This window comes from Notamacropus eugenii, chromosome 4 (genome assembly GCF_028372415.1).
Source record: "Notamacropus eugenii isolate mMacEug1 chromosome 4, mMacEug1.pri_v2, whole genome shotgun sequence".
Lineage (NCBI taxonomy): Eukaryota > Metazoa > Chordata > Mammalia > Diprotodontia > Macropodidae > Notamacropus > Notamacropus eugenii.
The window spans coordinates 173,488,293-173,509,383 of record NC_092875.1 but is presented as its reverse complement, the minus strand read 5'-3'; the positions used below and the strand labels follow the sequence as shown (position 1 = coordinate 173,509,383).

The 21,091-nt window shown below is 35.5% G+C and overlaps 1 protein-coding gene across 3 annotated transcripts in view; it reads left to right on the top strand.

Annotated features, from left to right (window-relative positions):
- LOC140500787 (uncharacterized) overlaps positions 1 to 21,091 on the top strand; it is a 65,138-nt gene that overhangs the window by 19,946 nt on the left and 24,101 nt on the right. For 2 of the 3 annotated variants that reach the window (XM_072603700.1, XM_072603699.1), the window contains exons 3-5: positions 1,155 to 1,254; positions 2,928 to 3,173; positions 15,716 to 15,849. In XM_072603700.1, the coding sequence (XP_072459801.1) occupies positions 1,155 to 1,254; positions 2,928 to 3,173; positions 15,716 to 15,849 (480 nt within the window). The remainder of the gene's footprint in view (positions 1 to 1,154; positions 1,255 to 2,927; positions 3,174 to 15,715; positions 15,850 to 21,091) is intronic. The other variant, XM_072603702.1, reaches the window with a different exon arrangement.

Sequence of the window (21,091 nt, the reverse complement as noted above, 5' to 3'; positions counted from 1 at the left end):
ATGTGATAAATAGATACTGTACATGGTTCTTTTACATGCAGTGATTGCTAGGCTAACTTTACTCGTGGACTATCAGAAATCCCCAAACAAATTTGATTGTGTTGGGAAAGGTCATTTACGGTTTCTAGTAATATTTCTTCCTTGCTGATACTATAGTAGTTCATGCTGGGCAAAAAACCTAAATCTTGTTGACCGCTTACCGCGATCTGTTCCCACAAAAGAGCTTGCTTCTCTTTGGGATCTTTTCCAGTTTTAAAGATGATGATTCCATGATTTCACTGGAATGAATGAGAATGTAACTTTTGGGTGAATGTTTGAGAGTTTGTAATTTGTTAAAAAGTTCCTATCAGTAAATCTGATCAGGAACAAAGCTACAGATGCTGTCGCTTTAATACCATGAGAGATTAGCCACAGACCACCTGGAAGACGTTGAGAACAAAGCCCAGTTCTTTTGTGTGTGTTAGTGATCATTTCTGGATGAAGTGTACCCTCTTCTAAAAGAGAAGTGCGGATTGAAGGTAAGCAGAAGAGCAAAAGAGAGGAGCAAGGCTGATGTGGGAGAGAGATTGCTCAAGACACTAGCGGGAGGGACTTGGCTAACAGAAGCTGTATTTGTGATGCTTGAACTACACTGTAATTTTGATAGCATTGGGCTGTTTGGTACCTGGTGATGTACCTGTGTATAAATACATCAGATAAGAATGGTCATTTGATTTCCTCTGTCTTTGCAGATTACAACCTCTTCATATCTCAGGGAGTTTTCGTGAACTGTTAGTAAAAACTTCATCTGTTGCTAGTTTCTTGGTGATCTCTCTGAACTCAGCCAGGCTGGCCTTTAAACAAGACATAGAAAACAGTTATCAGTACCATATTTGAAGATTTTCTTCCTTTTTAGAAGCACCTATAACTTGCCCCTCCCACTGGCATAGGCTTTGAGAATTCAGAATCCACTCTATGCCATAAAAAGGCAACCGAGGACAACTTTAGTGGAGATAATCTATAATGTAATTTAAAAATTACACTTGCATTACATGTACTATATATCGTCAGAATAAAAGAATTTTCTGGTAGCTACTAAACGTGACAAAAAATGTAATTTAATAGTTCCTAAATACATATATTTCTTTTTCTTGTTTTTTAAATCTTTAAAACAGACAGCGATTGGCCTAAGGTCCACAAACATCTGAATAGTACCCATGACTATAATGCCAACCCACATCCATGTACTGAGTGTGAAAAAAAGTTCTTCAGAATGTAGGTAACCTTTATCACCACTCTCTTACAAAACTAATTTGTTTGAAATGTCAAGGGTTAAGAGCAGGTGGGGAAATTGAGAGTAATGTAGCAGGAGAATATGGTAGTATATTAGGAATCTTGAGAAAAGAGGGTTTTTTTTAAAAATTGTTGTTTTAAACCAAATAAAGATTGATTGTAGGATAAAACAAAAACTAGAGCTTTTAAAAAAAATCAAGTTAGTAACCTGCCTCTTGGTTAGCGTGTTTTTATAGGTAGATTTCACAATATACTGAATCCTCTCATAATAGAAAGAATTTAGTGTATTATTTTTGATAAAATCTAAGAAATGTTTGGTACAGTTACTGTGGTTGTCTTTCAGATCATGTAGATTATATTTAATATCATATTTGTTATCATAGAGTCTTTTATATTCTTCTGTGATGGTAATTTAATTTCTCCAGAAAAATTCTCTGATCTTTGGGAAACCCTGAAAAACCATTTGAATGATTCATATACTCATTTAATCATTTAATTTTCAGAAGCTATCTTCTCATCATTTCTTAAGGCATACTCTGGACTTTCATTTCAGGGTTTTTCCAGAGATTAAAGGCATATTATTCCCCTCATTTTGCCCATTTTCTTATCATTTGGCATATTCCATACTGTGGGAGTGGCCAATACTGTGTTATTTAAAGAACTGGTTAATATGAAGAATTTTGAATTTTCAGTTTTTCAGACTGAACTATTTAAAGCAAATTTTGAACTTTAGAAAGTGATCCTTCACAGAAACATTATCTTACCTACTCTTTTCTGGTCCCTTCATTTCAAGAAGTTGTAGTAGTATTGCAAGATCTAGTACAGTGTGATGCTATATAATTGTCTAGCAGACCAGGGATGTTGTCTCTCTCTGTGTAGTTGGTAGATGCCCATGGAGCCCATTCTTATTCTTTGTCTTGTTCTGTTCCCAGTGAAAGGAAAGCATCACAGGAGTAATGTTACTCCCTACATCTTTGGTTAACCTGAAATTGCTGCTTAATGTATAATTTTAGTAGGAATGCAAAATGGGCTTGATGTTTTGATGTCAATCTGCTTCTTAAGATCATCTTTTACTAGTTAATAAAATACCTAGCAGATAGTTGTTTAAACATGATTAACACCTCAGATTGAATTGCCACTCAACAAATAAAATAGTTTTTTACAATGATTTTTACATGGCTGTATGTCTTTAGAACATAGCATGTAGGACCAGATATCTTCTGGTTTTAAATAAATAATTTTGTTAGTCATTATTAAACCACTTTAGACTATGGTTTTGATGTCCATAAAAAAAATAAATCTAATTGTAAATTGCTCTAAGATGCTTGAATGAAAAGCACTGCATAGTATATAGTGTTGTGTCTTTATTTTATCATTCAATTTTGACTGCTTGAAGCCATCGTAGAGAATTGTTTATTGAATTTTATTCAACATAAGTATTAGTAGATAATTAAATTAGTCACCTCTTAGCTTGGATAAGGTACTAGTTAGTGGGCCTTTTATCTTGTATCCGAAGGATAAGGGTTTTGGTTGGAGTTTTTGGTTTTTTTTTTAGCAGTTTTTAGTGTAAATGGAATTGCACTTCATGTTGAAATTTATTTTAGCTATGAATTCTTCTATTTTGATTATTGGTTTTTTCCTTCCCATTTGTATAGAACAGATTTGAAGATGCATATGTCCAAACACAAGAAAGCCAGGGCCTTTCTTTGTTCATTATGTGACCAGACATTCAAATACAGACGTCAATTGAGCAGGCATCATAAGCATGTGCATCAGAAACTGAATATAAAAGAGAGAAAAAAAAGAAAGAAAGCAGAGGTTAGCCTCATTTATTCAGGCACAGAAGCCACAACCAGAACCAGAAAAAATGCTGATGAATTTACCTGCAAAATTTGCAACAGGTATGACTTGTTAAAGTTAGTTAATTATGGTTAGATATGGTAACAGTCACCAGCACTAAGGCATACATTTCTTGATATTTTTGTCTAATTTTGAATTTAATCATTGCTCATTTAATGCTATATTAGCTACTTTGTATCTCTGTTAAGCTTTATCTTCACATCTGTAGTGCGATATATTTCACAGGATTCTGGGATTTATATAAAATATATAAAACTTTCAGTAGGAGTTTTGTGGTCAAAAGGAAGACTCTGACAGACTTAGAAGTACTATATGAATCAGATATTACTCGATCAGAATCCCTTCACTCTTCTACATTTTCTAAATTGTAAAAGCTCCTTTGTTCATACATTTCATGGAACAGTTTGTGAGAATGCATCTGAATTCAGTTCTTATCCAAGGCTTGATTGCTATGGTTGAACTAGCCTCTCACCCAGGATTGTCATTTTTGAAATTCTAAATAGTCAAATTGTAAACCCTTTAAAAAATAAATCTTTCATGTGTTATATTCATCACCTGTTGAATATAACATTTGTTGCTTATTCTTTCATATATTGGCTTGATATTTGGCAATTGTTATACAACTTTCCTTCCACAGTAGAGTGATTATTCCTTTAATTATTTTTGTCACTAACATAAAAGGGATTTTTTTTTTTAGCATTAACTTCTGTGATTTAATAGCAATTTACATTAATGAATACCCTTCTAATATTACAGATTAGCTCAAGCACTGACCCTATAATTCATTAACTATGCCTATTGTCTGAAATGTGTGTGGAGAGACAGAGTATGTCATTGTTTGACTTAGTTTAGAAAAGCATGAGAAAAGAGTATGATAATCAAATATCTACTTAGCGTGTTAGAAAAAAATGTAATTATTGCTTCTTGCCTTCCCCAAATAAATAACGCTTCTCAGCTTCTCCATTGCCATCAACGATTACTTCATCTTCTTAGTTTTCTAGGCTTGTGTGTTTGACATCTTTTACATTCCTTTCTTATCTTTATCTCCCACATTTTCTCCATGATGTCTCTCGGATTTGACCTTTATTTCTACGGTAGCCAACCCAGGATAAGCCCTTACTATAATTTGGACTATTTTAAAAACTTTGTAGGCCAGTCATGTAGCCAATCTTTTTCTACCCCATTGCATTTGGCTAACAACTATAGGTGTGAATGAAAACCTAAAAAGTTATCTCTCTATTCAAAAATCTACTGTGGTATGTCTACTTTTCCTCTTAAATAAAATTTTAAATTTCAAAAATTCAAATTCAAAACAAAGGTCATATAAAATGTCACCATGTCCCTTTCTTTCTCTTTGGTATTGTAGTTTCAGATAACAAAATTAACTCCTTAATCTGTCTTTCGGATCTAATTTTTCTTCTGTTACTCAGCATAATTCTGCAATAGCTGGCAATCTGCTTTCCATTCTGTGTCTTAATTTGCCAATTCAATCTTTTGGGCCTTCATGCATGTTAATTTTACTGAAACTGTAATCATCTCCTTTCTACCAATCTATTTTTTGCATCAAGATGTAGTTTTTGCTATATTATTTTACACTTGTTTATAAGTTGCTGTGTATTTGTTTTAAGTGAATGTTAATTTCACAACAAATTCTAAGTTTTGGAGCTACAGGGGAATGCGTTCCTATATGCCAGACTTTCTCATTCCTATGTACTTCACTGAATCAAAAAGCATTTACTAAGTGCTTATGTGCCAGCCACCATGCTGAGTGATGAGGATACAAAATAAGGTAAAAATGCTGTCCCTGACCTCGAGGAGCTCACAGTCTAATGAAGAAGACTGCGTGTAACCAACTATGAATATACAGTATATATACAGTATATGGTCCAAGGGGTATGAACATTTTAGTTACTTTATTTGAATAATTCCAAATTGCTTTCTATTTACCATTTTACAGCTCCACCAACATTGTATTAGTACGTCTATCATTCTGTAACCCCTCCAACATTGACTTGCTATTTTTGTCATTTTTGTCACTTTGCAGGGTATATGGTAAAATCTCAGGGTTATTTTGATTTATATGTCCACAATCATTAGCAATTTCAAGCAATTTTTTCATATGGTTCTTACAACTTTGCAGAGAGCTGTTTGTTCATTTTCTTTGCCTACTTATCTTTTGGGGAATGGCTATTTGTCCTACACACACACACACACACACACACACACACACACACACACACACACACACACACTTCATTCAGTGATCCTATTAAAAGAGCTATATTCTGAGGTTGTTATTTATTTGTACCTACCTCTTAATGGAGGTGGAAGATTGGCAGATGTCACATATTATGAATATTTTCAGAGTTTTTCTATGACCAGTTATGCTGATTTTCTTTCTCTCTGAAAGGTAATATTTGTTATATTGAATGACTCTTTGGGGGAGGACAAAGGACAAAGATACTTGGGATAACTGTGATCATGTAAGAAACAAAATATCAGCAGTTTTTTTTTAAGTTAGGGGTAGATAAGGTTAAACTGTAAAAAAAGAAAGAAAGAAGATATGTCATGTAATATATGTTTTCTGTGTAGATGTTAAAAACTGAAAAGAACTAATATGGGATATGACTATTAATTGTGGTATAACAATGTAATGGAATATAACATTATACAAGTGATAAAGAAGAATATAAGGAAATGTGGAAAATGAGGCAGAGAAATAGATGCAAAATTTAAAAATCATATACTCCTTTGCTGTTAAAAATCCTAAATAGTAAAAATATCATTGTAGAAAAGATTATAGCATCCACAAACAAGACATTATGGGTTGAATTTTAGCAGCCTTCAGTTTAGTGGTTGTGATAGAAGCATGAGAATGCTGGCCTAAAGTTCTTTTCTGCTGAACCACTTTCGAGTTTTGCTTGTCATTCTTGTGAAACCGAGTACTTTCCTACTTTGTTCTTGGAATTATGAAACGTTGAGCAATATTGTTCATTTTCTTTTAGCTCTTTAAAACTTTATTTTGGATCTTGTCTAATCTAATTTCTGGATTTACTTCTCCCAGTACCATTTTAAAAAAATTATCGATTAATACTTTATAATCTAATTTGAGATCCTGTAATATCAGACTGCATATATTTTAACATTTTCCATTAATTCCTGATTCCAAGTCCATTTTGCTATCTCCTAATCCATGCTGCTTCTCAAGAATCCTGGTCTTAATTTTAAGTCAGGTAAAATATTTATAGTTCTTATTCTCTAAAACGTTTTTAAACCAACCTAAATTAACTTGATTTTGGTAATTGATTTATTTCTCTAACACTAAAAGCCCTCATTTAAAGAATAGTTCCATATTCCTGACCTCAACAAACCTCAAGAAATAAACCATAAATTCAAAATAAACTTTGAACCATGAAACATAAAGTTAACACTTTTTGTGTTTTATGATAAAACAAACTATAAAATCTCAGCCTACAGACTGTAAAATCTCAGCCAGAGAGATGACATAAAGAAGTAGGAATATGGGACATTTGTGGACTCTTTATATTTTGATGGCCATCATTATGAATAAGGTACTTCACGTAGATCTGTGACTTCAAGATTTTAACTTTCCCTTGGCATCCAGGACGTGTATAATTCAGTAGAATTTTTCCTATAGTATTGACTTACAAAGATCTGTAGAAACCCTCCAGGCTCTTCTCTTAATGTACAATAACTCGTTGCCTAAGGGAGGTAATCTGTTTATGCGGCTCCAAGTGTCTATCCTGGGTCACCTCTTCTCCTTCTATATACTGTTTTTGCTTGGTGATGTTATCAGTTTCCATCTTGTCTGTCTTCTCATGGATTCAATTATCTAACTGCTGATAATTCTCAAATCTACTTATTCAGCATTGATACTCTCCTCTGACTTCCTCTCATATTTCAACTGTCTATTGGACAATTTGCACTTATAGGCATCTTAAGATGTTTGTTAACTTTTAAGATATTGTGTAGGCATCTTAAACATGTCCCAAACTGAACTCATTATCATTCCCTCCCAAGCCCTCCCCTCTTCCTGACTCCCATTACTGAAATGACTGACACTTCTAATTACTAGGCTTCCTCTTCATTCCCACCCCCACTCCTACCATGTTCAGTCAGTTTCCAAGTCATATCAATTCTACTCTTGTAACATCCCTTCATATGCTGCCTCCTCTCCTCAGTACTGCCTGCCACTATCCTATCACCTCATGCCTGTACTATTGCAATAGCTTTCAATTCGGTCTTCCTGCCTCCAGTCTCTTCCCCCTCTAGTCTGTCTTCTACCTATCCACCTAGCAGTCAAATTGATCTTTCTTAAGGGCAAATCTGACCTTGTCCCACACATTCCCCCCATACAGATATACATTATTTATAAACTCTAGTGCCTCCTTGTTAGCTCCAAGATCATCCCTTCGTAACCTTGCCCTTTCCCACCTTTCCAAGCTTCTTACCCCATGCTCCCTTTCAGGTACTCCGAAATTCAGCCACAACAGCCTCTTTGCTCTTCTTTGCACACAACCTTCCTTCTCCTGACTTGGTGCATTTCCACTGGTTATCCTCCCTTGTCTGATATTCTCTCCCTTGTCATCTTAATTTCTTTGAATTCCTTCAAGTTCCCACCTTCACTGGGGAATTGGGAAACTTTTCCTATTCACCCTTAATGCCGGTGCCATCCCTCTGTTGCTTCTCTGTAGTTTATTTTGTATGAATCTTGTTTGTGCAATAGTTGTTCGTATGCTGTTCCACCTATTAGACTGAGTTCCCTGGGAGCAGGGACTGTTTTTGCTTTCTTTGTTTCCCCATTGCTCAGTACAATGCCTGGTACACAGTAGATGCTTAGTGTTTGATGGACTTGATAATGGAAAGAACACTGGATTTGGAGTCAAAGGACCTGGGTTTGAATCGTACCTCTGACAGTTAGGTCCTTAATAGATGCTCATTGATTGACATTTGAGTTTTTGGATAAGATAGGAAAATCATATTCCCTATAAAGTTGCCTTCAAACAGAAAGGTTTGTTTAATCCAAGAGGTACTTCTATGTAAAGGGTAAATAATTGGCTTAGGAGTCAGGATAGTGTAGAATCAAGTCCCATCTCTGACACATACTGATTGATCCTGTGGAAGTAACTTAATAACCAGAGGAGTCTATGAGCCCATTCTTCTAGGTCTGCTATTCTTCTAGGTTCCTAGTACGCAGAAGGCTTCACCGCACTCTGCTGTAGTTATTCTCCCACAAATTGTTAATGTGGTGCAGTTATAATTTCACCTTCCACATCTGTTTTGGTCCATGTTTCATGATCCCATTGCCTCACTGGCAGTGTGACAGCTTCCACAGTAAGCCTTTTATTTGAAAATCCAGTGTAAACCTGAGTCCTCAGCAAGGATACATATCACTGCTCTCTGGGGCTACCACTCTGCCTGCTGCCCCATGGGAGGATAGAGGAAAAGTAGATGGCATATGACTGAATTGCTGTGCATCTCTCTGTACTCTCCTATGCCATGCTTGGCTTTTAGTATCAGTAAACTATTTTGACCCATCCTAGAGTTGCTCTATGTGTCTTTTACTGGAACTTCCCCTCTAAATTTTCATAGCTGAACCTCCCAGTTCAGTGTTCCAAGTGATTCTTTAAGATTACATACTGCACATGGCTAATATGGAAATATGTTTTGCATGATTTCATATATATATAATTGATATTCTATTGCTTGCTTTCTTAATGTGCAGTGGTGGAATTTGAGGGAGGGGAAGAATTTGGAACTCAGTTTTTTTTTAAAGAACTCTAAAAATAAATAATAGCTTAAAAAAAAAAAAAAAGAGGACCTCTCAAAAAACTACATGTTGCAGGGAAGATGCCAACCTAAAATGTTAGAGGAGATTTTCTCACTGAGAATTCCTTATACTGTTCCTAGTTTCAGTAAAAAAAAAAAAAAAAAAAAAAAAAAAGGAAAGTCAATTCAAACAAAAAAATTAATTAAAACATAATATGAAAATACTTCTTCCTTTTCTTTCCCATCCCCAAAGAAAAAAAGGCCCTAGAAACACACACACACACACACACACACACACACACACACAACAACTTATAGAGATTGCATTCATTTATTAAGTCTTATGGGCAAGGCACATACTAATATTCTTGAAAGCCTTCCTATTCTCACCTTAAAATTTCATTAATAGTGATATCATTGTACTTGTAGATTAATGTCTTACAGATTTGAGATTATTGTCATAAAGAGATGGGAAGAGCATATGGCTCAGTATATTTTTTGTTTGCCTTGGGGGTGGGTGGGGGTAGATAAAAATAAGGTTCAGGGTTTTTAAAATATTTTTATTCTTTCTGAAGTTAAACATTAAATCGAATGGACATTTGTCTATATATGGTTGCTATCTTTCATTCTCAAAGAGGACCAAATGACATCACTAAGTTGGAGTCAAAGTACAATGTCTCCAACTTTGGCTGATCAGACCAATACAAGCTCAGAAGGCTCTACCACAGGTTTGGTTAAGTTACTTAACCTTTCCTGCCGTAAGATCATTTAGAGTGGAGATGTCTCTAAATGTGCATATCTCACGTAATGGAAGAGAAAAAGAGGATTGTACATGAAACTGAAGGTCTTGGTTATGTGCAGCTTGCTTTTCTTTTTAAGTACGTAAGATAAACCTGTAGCTTTCCAAGCTATCCTGATTATCTGTAGGCACATGATCGTTTTCCCCCAAGCTTTAGGTGTCTTTCTGTCTTTCAGCTGTCTCTTAGAACCAATTGTTTAGAGTCCTTAAAACTGAATATTAATCTTGTTAGAATAACAAGTTAGTGATCTGGCAGCATACAACTGATCTGAAAAAGATTGCTGTATTTTAACCAGTAATTTACCATATATTAAAATATAATCAGTTTGGTTTTTGGTCTGTTGTTTGTCACTTGCCATATTCAATGCCTGATGACTTCATTCTCATATTCATGATTATATGGGTGTGTGATTTCAGTATAGTCTGCAAGCCTTTGGCCTTTCTCATTTCTTCTGAACTACCTGTGCCCACCACTGCACTGAAGTGACTAAATATCACAGTATATGTTAATTTGGGGAAGGGTCAGAAGGTTCTAATTGAGTTCTTTGCAAAATTGCTGTTTCTGTATCCTCTGCAACAAATACTGGAACATAAGATGTGACTATTTTCATGGTGGAATTTTGCAAATGCACTACAGGAGGAGCACTACAATACAAGATGACCAAGTGTATTGTGAAATATTTCTTGTATTTTGATGTACAATAAGGCCAATTCTGCCAGCACCTCTATTTGTTTCTCTAAGAGGAACAAGATCTCTAAGGGAAACTTACAAGTATAAGCTATCCTCCCACTTGACTGCAACTTTCTTTTAATTTTTTTTTTAGAGGACCAACAACTGTTTATAGATAATCTAAAAACTGTCATTTTGTACTTCTTTTTCTGTAACTGCCACTTGCCATCATTGCAAAGTGGAAGGACTGTCATGGGAACCTCTAATCCTGTTGTATAAATTACACATAATTTTAAAAAGCTCTTTGTATAACAGTGAATGGTTATGGTGACTTTTTACATATATTCTCATTTGTACCTCACATTAACCCTTTGACTGAAGTCAGATATAAAGTATTAATCCCATTTTTTATGTGATGACACCAGCTTAGAGAGATCCTGTGTCTTGTGCAGGGTCTTGCAGCTTGACAGTGACAGACCTGGATCAGGGTGGTGTATTGGGTGAAGAATGTTGGGTTTAGAGTCAGAGGGCATGAGTTCAAGGTATAGCTCTGCTACTTATTGTATGCCTTGGTTAAGTTACTTAACCTTTCCTGCCTCAATTTCCTCATCTATAAAATAAAGAGGTTTGACTAGATAACATGTAAGGACCTGTGTAGCTGTAGTTTTAAGATCCTAGGAATTCTGGTCTTTTGATAGCAAATCCAGGATTCAATTATTTATTGTATCAGCTCTCAGTCCAATAAAGTCTTTTGTATCACATAATGTTTTCATGCTGAATATGTTATGTTTCTATTTCTAAGGTTTTTATTAGTATGATTTCTCCATATTTTATTGTGTATAAAGGAAAACATGGTCAATATTAAGTTTTCACCATTTAAATTTTTCTGTGCCTAGGTTTTAATGGTATTTGTGCTGTGACTGTACATAACTTTCTGAAATGATGAGTTGTTATAATTCATAAATGATCCTTATGGTGGGAGGTTAAATTGGTTTTCTCAGTGGGACCTCCCTTTTTTTCTAGAGTTGTGAGTGTTCTAGGAGCCTATTCTTTTCATCTTTGTTTTGTTTTTTTTTTAACAAGTGATTTGATTAAGATGCCTTTTATTTTGATTTTTATCATGGCTGTTTGGATGCTGTTTCTGTCACTGGAAGATAGGCTTCAGGAACTAAGGAACAAACACTTTTCATAGAAGTAACTTGTGAGGAAAATATCTAGTTTTTCACCTGCTACTTTACTTTCCCCACGTAGCACTTTTATTTCCTATTTGTGGAACTGTGCCTCCTTTCCCTTTTTGGTTTTGGATAGCCAACCATCTTTCTTGATTAGAACAAAGGATATTTATCTTTAAGTTCCAAAGTAAGATGAGTTCACTATCTAAATCAAAAACCCATCCTTTGGAAATATTATTCATTCAGCAAATACTTCAATGCCTCCTGATAGCAAGGCTCTCCACAGATAAAAACAAATTCATGTTTGCAGCAGTCTCCTGATTATTTTCTAGTTTTCAAAGGAGTCATGAAGTTTTTCTGCTGCATCACCAGGATTTTGTGGTGGTGCAGTAACTAACGTAGATGGCTCAAATACATAATGATACATTCAGTATCATAACCACTTAAGCTATTCAAAATCGTATTTTGATTATGGAGTGAAAAGTGCCAGCAGGGAACTCCTTTCTCCTCAATTAAATGAGACTCATCTGCTGTAACTCTGTGTTCTTGTGCTTAGATGAGATACTCAGAGCTATTGTGCAGTATTCTGGTAGTTCATATGTTTTCTTTTGTTTCTTTGTTTTTCATGATTTTCCTTTTATCTGTTTGTAATTTTTGGAATTACTGTTACTTGTAGTTGGGCTCCCTTGTTTTCCAGTGGTGGGATTCAGTTTTAAATATCATAGTCATTCACAGTGTGCCTCTTTAGTCCCATTTGTGATTTTGATATTGGAGCCCAGAGTTATTGGCAAGAGTTACTTCTCTTCGAGTTTAGATCATCTTGGATCTATCTGTTTCCGTATGCTAGCTCCAAGTCTTTTAAATACTCTCCTTTTCTTTATGTATTGAGTCTTTAAGCTGTGCAAGTTTTCATTGTATCATAAACCTGTAATTGGAAGAGACTTCAGAAGTCAAGTCAAATCCCCTCATTTTATAGATGTAGAAGGCTCAGGATCGTTTTGTGACTTGCCCAAGGTCACATAAGTATTAAATGGCAAAATTTGACAGATGACAGATTTGAACCCATCTAATTTTATAGTTACTTAAAAGTAAAACGATTTTTTAAAATGGACATCAAAAGGCTTCCACTTTTATGAGAATTTAACAATTTTCTTGTAAGAAACTTCATTGTAAGAATTTTTGGAAGGAACTTTTTAAAATGTCAAAGTTGAAATCATTTCTGATAGCCAATTCAGTTCAACAAGCATTTATCAAATAGATTTACATGCCAGGCACTGTGCTAAGTGCTAGGAATACAAAGAAAAAAACTAACCTCCTTTCAAGGAGGTTAATTTAATGGGGGAAAACCAACACATAACATGTTTTATGTGATAATACATGTAACATGTTTATATTTGTGTAACAATTTCTAAAGGGAAGGGCATTACTCATGGGGGTTAGAGATATGGCAGGATCAAGATAGGCTTCTTATATAGGTGGAACTTGAACTGAGGTTAAAGTAAGGTGCTAGGGGGAGGTGAGGAGTGAGTGCATTCCAGACATGGGAAAAATCTGTACAACAGAACAACAAGCTGGCCAGTCTGTGCCATACGGTGTACATGAAAGAGAATGATGTACATTAGGTATGGAAAGGTAGGCCGGAGCAAGATTGTAAAGAACTTGAAAAAACAAACTAAACAGTTGGTTTTCCTTTAGGAAAAAAGGAAAAAGGGAGCCCCTGAAGCATCTTTGAGTATGGGATTAACATGGTTTGACCTGTGCTTTAGGAAGACCAATTTGGCATTTGAAAATGAGAATTAGAGAGGGGAAGGGTGATCAGAAGGCTATTGCAGTAGTCTAAGTGAAAGGTAAGTGAGGCTGTGAATTAGGGTAGTAACTGTGAGTAGACAGAAATAAACTAATGGGAGAGATGTTGTAAAGGTTGATTTGGGAAGATTTTCCTGTAAATATCATCGCTGTTTTACAGATGGAAACCAAGCACAGATTTGGTGATATTGTCAGGAAAAGCATCCATCCTATGGAGAGACCTAATAAGTTCACTTAGCATATGTAACAGTAGTGGTTTAATACTAATACTCTCTAGGCCTTCCCTACTCAGTCCTAGTTAAATTATTTATAGAGTATTGTGTACAACAATTTTCTTCATTTATTTGAGTCATGTCCAGCTCTTCATGACCCTATTTGAGGTTTTCTTGGCAAAGATACTGGAATGGTTTACCATTACCTTCTCCAGCTTATTTTACAGAAGAGGAAATTGAGGCAAAAAGGGTTAAATGACTTGCCCAAGGTCACATAGCTAGTAAGTGTCTGAGGCCAGATTTGAACTCAAGTTTTCCTGACTCCAGGCCTGGCACTTTTTCCACCACACCACTTAGCTGCTGCATGGACAATAGAAGTTGACTTAAAAAGGCAGGGGGACAACATAGGAGGACAAGAAGCTGGGGTTAGTCAGATGCTAGATGTGTTCATAAAGTCAAGTGCTAAGCATACATATAGATAGGATCATGGCCATAGAACTGGAAGGGACCTTAAGGACACGTGACTTAGCTCTTGAGATTGTCACATAAAAGCCACTGTTTAAATACATTACATTGTCATAGAAGTTGCATTGGAATTTCAGTGTGTAAGACTGAATATTTCTAGTTAGTGTTTGCTCTTAAATTTTGTCAATTTGCTGAGTTAGTAGGACTTTTTGGCTGCCTATTTTTTTCTAGTTTGTGAGCACTATAATTGGCATTTCATAAAAATTCTGGAAGGTTTTGAGCTTTTCCAATTTAAAGTTTATTAGGTGGCTCGGAGGTATCTAGGCAGCTCAGTGGAGAGAACACCGGGCCTGGAGGCAGGAAGACCCAAGTTCCTGTCTGACCTCAGACATGTACCAGCTGTGTGCCCCTGAGCAAGTCACTTAACCTCTGTTTGGCTTATTACATTGGAGAAGGAAATGGCAAGCCACGTCAGTATATTTGCCATGAAAACCCCATGGACAGTATTGCTGTGCTTTAGTTCACAGAGTCATGAAGAATTGGACTCAACTGAACAACAAAAGCTTTTTAAAAGCATAACTTTTATTGTTTCTGATGCTCTTTTTGCTATAATTTTTCTCCTCTCCTCTTAGAAGCATAAATAAATTTTAAACTTTAAACTAATCAATAATACCGTATTGTCCATACAGTCTTTTGACTGTCACACTTTATGCAAATGTAAACTGCCTGAAGGAAAAAAAAATTGAGGTGGGGCATAACTATAATTTTGTTGTTCTAATGAATACTTGATATAGGGTCTTCCTTCTTTATTACAGATCAGGAATTCATCTATAATTTCTAACCTTTGAGAGGTTCCTAGGACACAGAGAGGTTAAGTGACTTGCCCATGCTCATATTGCTGTATGAGTCAAAGGTAAAACTTGAACCCAAGTCTTCTTGACTCTAAAGTTGGCACTCTGTTCACCATGCTGTGCTACTTAGCACATAGTAGGTGCTTAATAAATACTTGTTCAGTTGAATGTGCTTTGCTTGTCAATAAGTTGTGTTCTAGAACAGGATCTGTTCTGAGTTAATATTTTAAACAAGACTGGCAATCTGACCACTTGAAAAGCATTTGTGGCAGTGCTCACTCCTGTGTGAAAGCTAAAAATCTTTAGAGGATGTGGGATCGTAGGATCATGGACTCAGCCAAAAGGGAACTTACTGGCCATCAAGTCCAACCCTCTAATTTTGCAGATAGGGAAACTGAGGCACAGAGAGCTTAAGTGACTTCCCCAGGGTCACATAGCTAGGAAGTCTCTGAGGTAGTATTTGAAGTTTGGTCTTTGTGACCGTAAGTCCAGTGCTCTATCCACTCTGCCACCTACTAGTTACTTTCTATGGTGTGCTAGTTAAAGAATCCTTCTGGTAGACATTTAGATCAGAAAAGTAACATCTGCAGTGATATTTTGATACTTTCTCAGGTGATTTTTTTTTTTTTTTAAAACCATATCTTTAGATTCACATTCCCTACTAAAGTGAGAAACAGCCTTAATATGTTAGCATCATAGATGTAGAACTAGAAGATACCTTTGAGTTCATCTAGTCTATCTAACCCTTCTGTTTTAAAGAGGAGGAACTGAGACCTTATTTTACTAAGTTTTGACAAACCTTGCTTCCTTTTGAATAGGAAATGTTCCTCCAAATTGGCCTTGCAGAGACATATGGGTATACACGCTGGAGTTAAGCCTTTCCATTGTCAGCACTGTGATTATAAAACAAGACTGAAGGCTTCATTGATACAACACATGCGGATCCATACTGGTAAGCCAGTAGTTTTCATCTGCTGCTTGAGCTGCCTTTCAACAGTAGTTCTTTAAATCCTTAAGTCATGGTTTTAGATAGAGAGCCAGCCCTTCTACAGTAGGTGGTGCTCTTGGGCTATCTCATAGTTCTCAGAACAGGCTTCTTTTTCTTCTTATTTGGTTCTTTCTCTTTAATTCAGTGACATGATGGAGTTTATGGCTTTGCCTGGGGGGAGCAACAGCTGGGTACTTTGAAAAGTTCTTTCCTACTTTTCTCTTTTCCTTTATCTCCCTACGTCTGACAGCTATCTAAACCTTGCCTTTGCTATGGGTCTGAGTGAGTGAAATTATTAAAGTGCTTTAGCTTCTGAATTCTGATTCTGGGTTCTGCCCAGACTCTAGAATCAAGGCCTTTCTTCCCCTTTTCATACACACCTATAAATCCTAAAGGCTTATTTGTGGTGGCTATTATCTCTTTTCCTCTTCTTACCTCTTCTAACTCTCCTGTCCTTTACTCACAACAGGGGAAGTTAACGTTGTGTTAGTGCTCTAATCCAACCCAGTCATTTTACAAATGAAGAAGCTGAGATTGTGTTGGGTTTTTTTTAAGATAAATTTATCAATATCTTTTGTTTTTATATCGCCTGCAATTTCCAGTGTATCATCCCTCTTCTCCCTGCTAGACAGCCATCCCTTAAAGAATAAAAAAGAGGAAGAAAAATCCAGCAAAACTAACCAAATAATGAAAAAGTTATATGTAATGTTGTACATCTGCAGTATTCACCTCTGCAAAGATGTTGGGGGAAGTACTTATATCTTTTTTTTGAGACCAAGCTCAGTGAGTCTTTATAATTTTGAAGCATTAAATTGGGATTATTTTGTTGTTGTTTGGAGTGGCTAAGAGAGTTGCACAAAAGTAGAATTAGGTCTCCTACTAATATTCCGGTCGTCTTTCCATTCTACCTCGCTCCTCCAGAATCTTAGCTTTGAAGAGCTGGGGTTTTTGTTCTAAAATTTTTCTGTGTGAAGTGGAAATATCGGTAGATTTAGCATAAATCCTATAGGCCAGCCTTTACCCAAATTAACCATTTCTGCCTTGCTAGCATATTATTTCCTTCTACTGTGAGAAAGATTGGTCCTCCTTTGCTCTCTAAAAGTAAAATGAAATAGGGTAACCTTTAACCATAATCACATGGTCAGAAGTAATGGATGTGAAAGTTTAAAAACTTGTAAGCTTTATACACATATAAGGTAATGACATTTTGCACATTTCTTTGTATCCTCTGCATTTTTCACAAGAATAAGCACTTAATAAATTTTTTTTCATTCATTTATCTTTCCTGTCTTTGGGGAACCTTCAGTTAGCCAGTAAACTTGTTTCTCTGAAGATATAGAGTCATAGAATTTTAGTGCTGGTGGCTTCTGACAGCCATTATAGATGATCCCTTCTTCCTTTCCACTAGCAATGATATAACATATTTATATTGCTCTATCTCCTGACTCCATATTCAGTGCTCTTTCTTATATACCATAGTGCCTTTCAAAATATGAATTATTATTATTGTCACTAGGCATTTATTAAATGTTCATTTACCCATCTGTATGATAGTGTATTCTAAACTTTAAAAGAATAATGGCTTTTTGGAAAGTCAATAGTGATTCAAAAAGTGAATTGGTTAAGTTACATATTCACTTTCTGCTGTGAATTCTCCTTTCCCACTTTTTGGCCCTGGCAGAAAAATAATCTTTAGGCCTCATTCTCAGTGTACTCTGTTTTAGAGCCACAGGGCAGAGTTTAGGGGGTGAGGTAGGGATTAATTTCCCCATGGTCATAAACATCTTGTTCTCTTCCTCATCTTAGTGGTTTGATTGAAAGGAAAAAGTAAGTTCTGACATGACAGCCAGCCACCTTGGCACAAGGAAGTGCCAACTTACATGAATTTGCTTGGGTTCCAGATGTTTCTAAGTAGGTTTAGATCAAGGTATGTTATTAACTCTTCCTTGCACCTTTCCCATTTCAACAAACAGAAGTAGCTAATTCTGCCATAGAGCTGAAGTATCATAGTATAACTTAAGGCACAACTTTTTGAGGAAGGTGACAGAATTTAGGTGTGTTATAGCCTGCTGTTCATTTCTGCAAATAAAAGGCATGTGCCTCAGCTTAAGAAGTATGAGGTTGGATCTTTTGAAGAACTTTTCATTTCAGGAAAGACTTCTTTTCATTTGCTTTGTTTTATGTAATGCTGAATTCTCTGTTAGAGAGCCAGAGCTCTTTCTTCATTGGTGTAGCTGGGTGTGGGGTTGTTTGAGGTTTACGTTTATAGAAACTACATTTCCATGGTTATACCCACTTCCTTCTTCCTGATGGAAAAAAGTGGCAGTCATAGAATTCTTAGATTACCCCATGGTAGCTTTTTTATCTAGCTTCATATGGAATTTTTGGGCATTCCAAACAGTTGGCCATTTTAATTTTTCTCTTTTAAAGAAAATGTTAAGAACCAAGGAGTTGGGTGATATAAAGTGAACAAGGGGTTGTCTTCTATTAATGACTGACCTAAGCCTAATTTTAAAAAAGTATTTCTATAATATGCTCTGAATTTAATTTCTCCTGTGGTATAGTCTTTTCCCATACATGTAACACTAATTAGCAGCTTCAGGCAGCATTTATCTACTTAAACAGGTAATCAGTAAGGGCTGGCCAACATACTCTTCAGTTAATAAAAATATTTTATATTGTTAGAGAATAATAAGCAAATATACTTTTTAATTTTTTTAAATACATTTTATCTTTCATTTTTTACCCCACTAGAATTTCACCTAATAGCTCTCCTTATAACCTCCCACAGGGGTTATTATTCTATATAACAAATATTTTTTTAAAGAAAAAGGATGAGCAAAACTGATCAGTAAATTGAAAAAGTCAGAAAATATATGTAGTATTCTATACCCATGGACCTCCCCACCTCTGTAAAGGACTAGAGTGGAATTGTCTTCTCATATCTCTTCTTTGGAAATATACTGCTTCTTTGTAATTGTGCATGATTCATTTTTGATTGTTTTGTATTGGTTTTCTTTTCACTTATATTGCTATAGGCCCTATGTATAGTATTGTCTTAGCTGTGATTACTTTATGTGAGATTACTACACCAGTAATTATGTACATTAAAAACATATTAAATTTTTAATGACAAAAATGAAATAATATTTGATTCTAGGGTCACTTGGGAGGCACTGGAGTTTTTAGTAGGAAAGTAACAGTCAAAATGTACTTTAGGAATATAACTTTGGCAGACTGTGTAGAGGATGGATTGGAGGCAAGAATGTTGAGGCAAGAAGACCAATTAGGAGAATTCTTATATTTAGGTAGTATGTATCCATCTGGAGTTCATTATGTAAGCTGAGAGTCTAAACCTAGTTTCTGCCAAACTACTTTACAATTTTACCATAAATTCTTGTCAAAGAGAGTGTTCTTTCTCTAGTAGTTCATGTTCTTGACTATTCAAATAGGCCAAGTGAGAGGGAATGAAGACTTAAATGAGTTATGGGGCTGTTAGTAGACAGAAGGGGTCAGATGAGAAAGATATTTTGAAAGTAGAAATGATAAGATTTTATAACTGATCGGGTATGTAAGAGAAAGTCAGTCATTAAAGATGACACCAAGGTTAAGAACCTAGGCGACTGGAAGGTTGTAGTGTCCTTGACAGTAATACGTTAATTTTAAAGAGGGGTGGGTTTGGAGAGAAATTAGGGTTGGATATATAGATCATAGAGATAAATGGAGGTTCCGTGGCTGTCATGATCAAAGAGACACTATGCAGAGACATGTGGTGGCAGGAATTTGCCTGTGCTTTATAATACTTAGTTCAGGTTAGGTTGGGTTATATCATTCCTGAATACCTCATGACTTGTGTAGCCATGGAAGGCCAATTGGAAGAGGAAGAAGAATGAGGTAGTGTAGATGTGTTGAATACAGAAAATTGGGAGGATAAGACGTAACCCATTTTTCCACCCTGTGAAGTTGATTGCCCATCCCTTGGGGTTAAGCCAAGTCCTACATTTTAGACTCCTATTTTAATAAATGCATAAAAAATCCTTACGATATACATGTTGGTATGTAAATAGCTTTTGCCAAAGTAATTATGTTTTTTGTACAAATACTCAAATGCATCTGATCTCTTTTTTGTGTATGTTTTTCTTCAGTGATGTGGATTGCAGCTCATTGATGTTGTCCATTCTGTCTATTCCTATTTTCTATGTACTCTCATAAATTTGCTATGGGGTTCCACTCAGCACACTGGGAACTATTTTTGACTTCTCTTGATATGTCAAAGATAGCCAGTGAAATACATGGGATAGCCATTGATCATTCCTTTGCTCTTCTCACATCTGTCTTCTGTGTAGTTTCTTATTTATTATGTGTTGCAAACTGCTCACACCCACCATTGTTCTTTCCATTGGCTTCTGAGAGATCTTCAATTTTAATTCTTTGGAGAATGTAGTATTATACTATTAATACCAGTTGTACAATGCTGATAGAATATTGGCACTTAAAAGATAGGTCTTCATTCTATCAGCAAATTTGAGTTCATGAAAGAGGAGCTGTAATTCTCCATAGTCTATCAAGCTTGCTTTTCTCTTCCTATTTAATTATATACCCAACTTTTCTATTTGCAGTATCTTTCTAGTATATGTTATGTTTGTGTGTATGCTGAGGAATTCTATAAATTGTCTATATAACTAAAAAACTAAACTACCTTAAGAAAAAAAGGTGAAGTTATGATCCCAGACAAAAAAACAACAGTAAAAATAGAAATGGATAAAAACAGAAATAGATAAAACAGGGAAACCAATACCATACTCATAGATAACATAGATATCATAGATAACATAGACAATAAAACAACAAAAAGTACTCAGTGCACATGTACCATGGCTCATCTTTGGAGTTTCTAATGGAAATGCCAGTGGAGAATTGCTTGGAGAAAGACAGCAAAACTTTGATAGTGATAGATTTTGGTGTTCCTATTTAAGACCTGGTTTATGATGTTGCATTTATCAATGTCTTTCTGCAAAGGATCTCCACTTCTGTCTATCTTTGGTCCTTTGATAAAAGCTTATGACAGTTTTTCCAAGATATCAGTAGTTTGGGAGATCAGTTCTTATATAAATATTTCCTTCTCTTAATACAGTGACCAAACAACGATGTCAAAAAACTTCTTTGTCTCAGCCTGGAACTCACATTTGAAGATAGAATGCTGAAC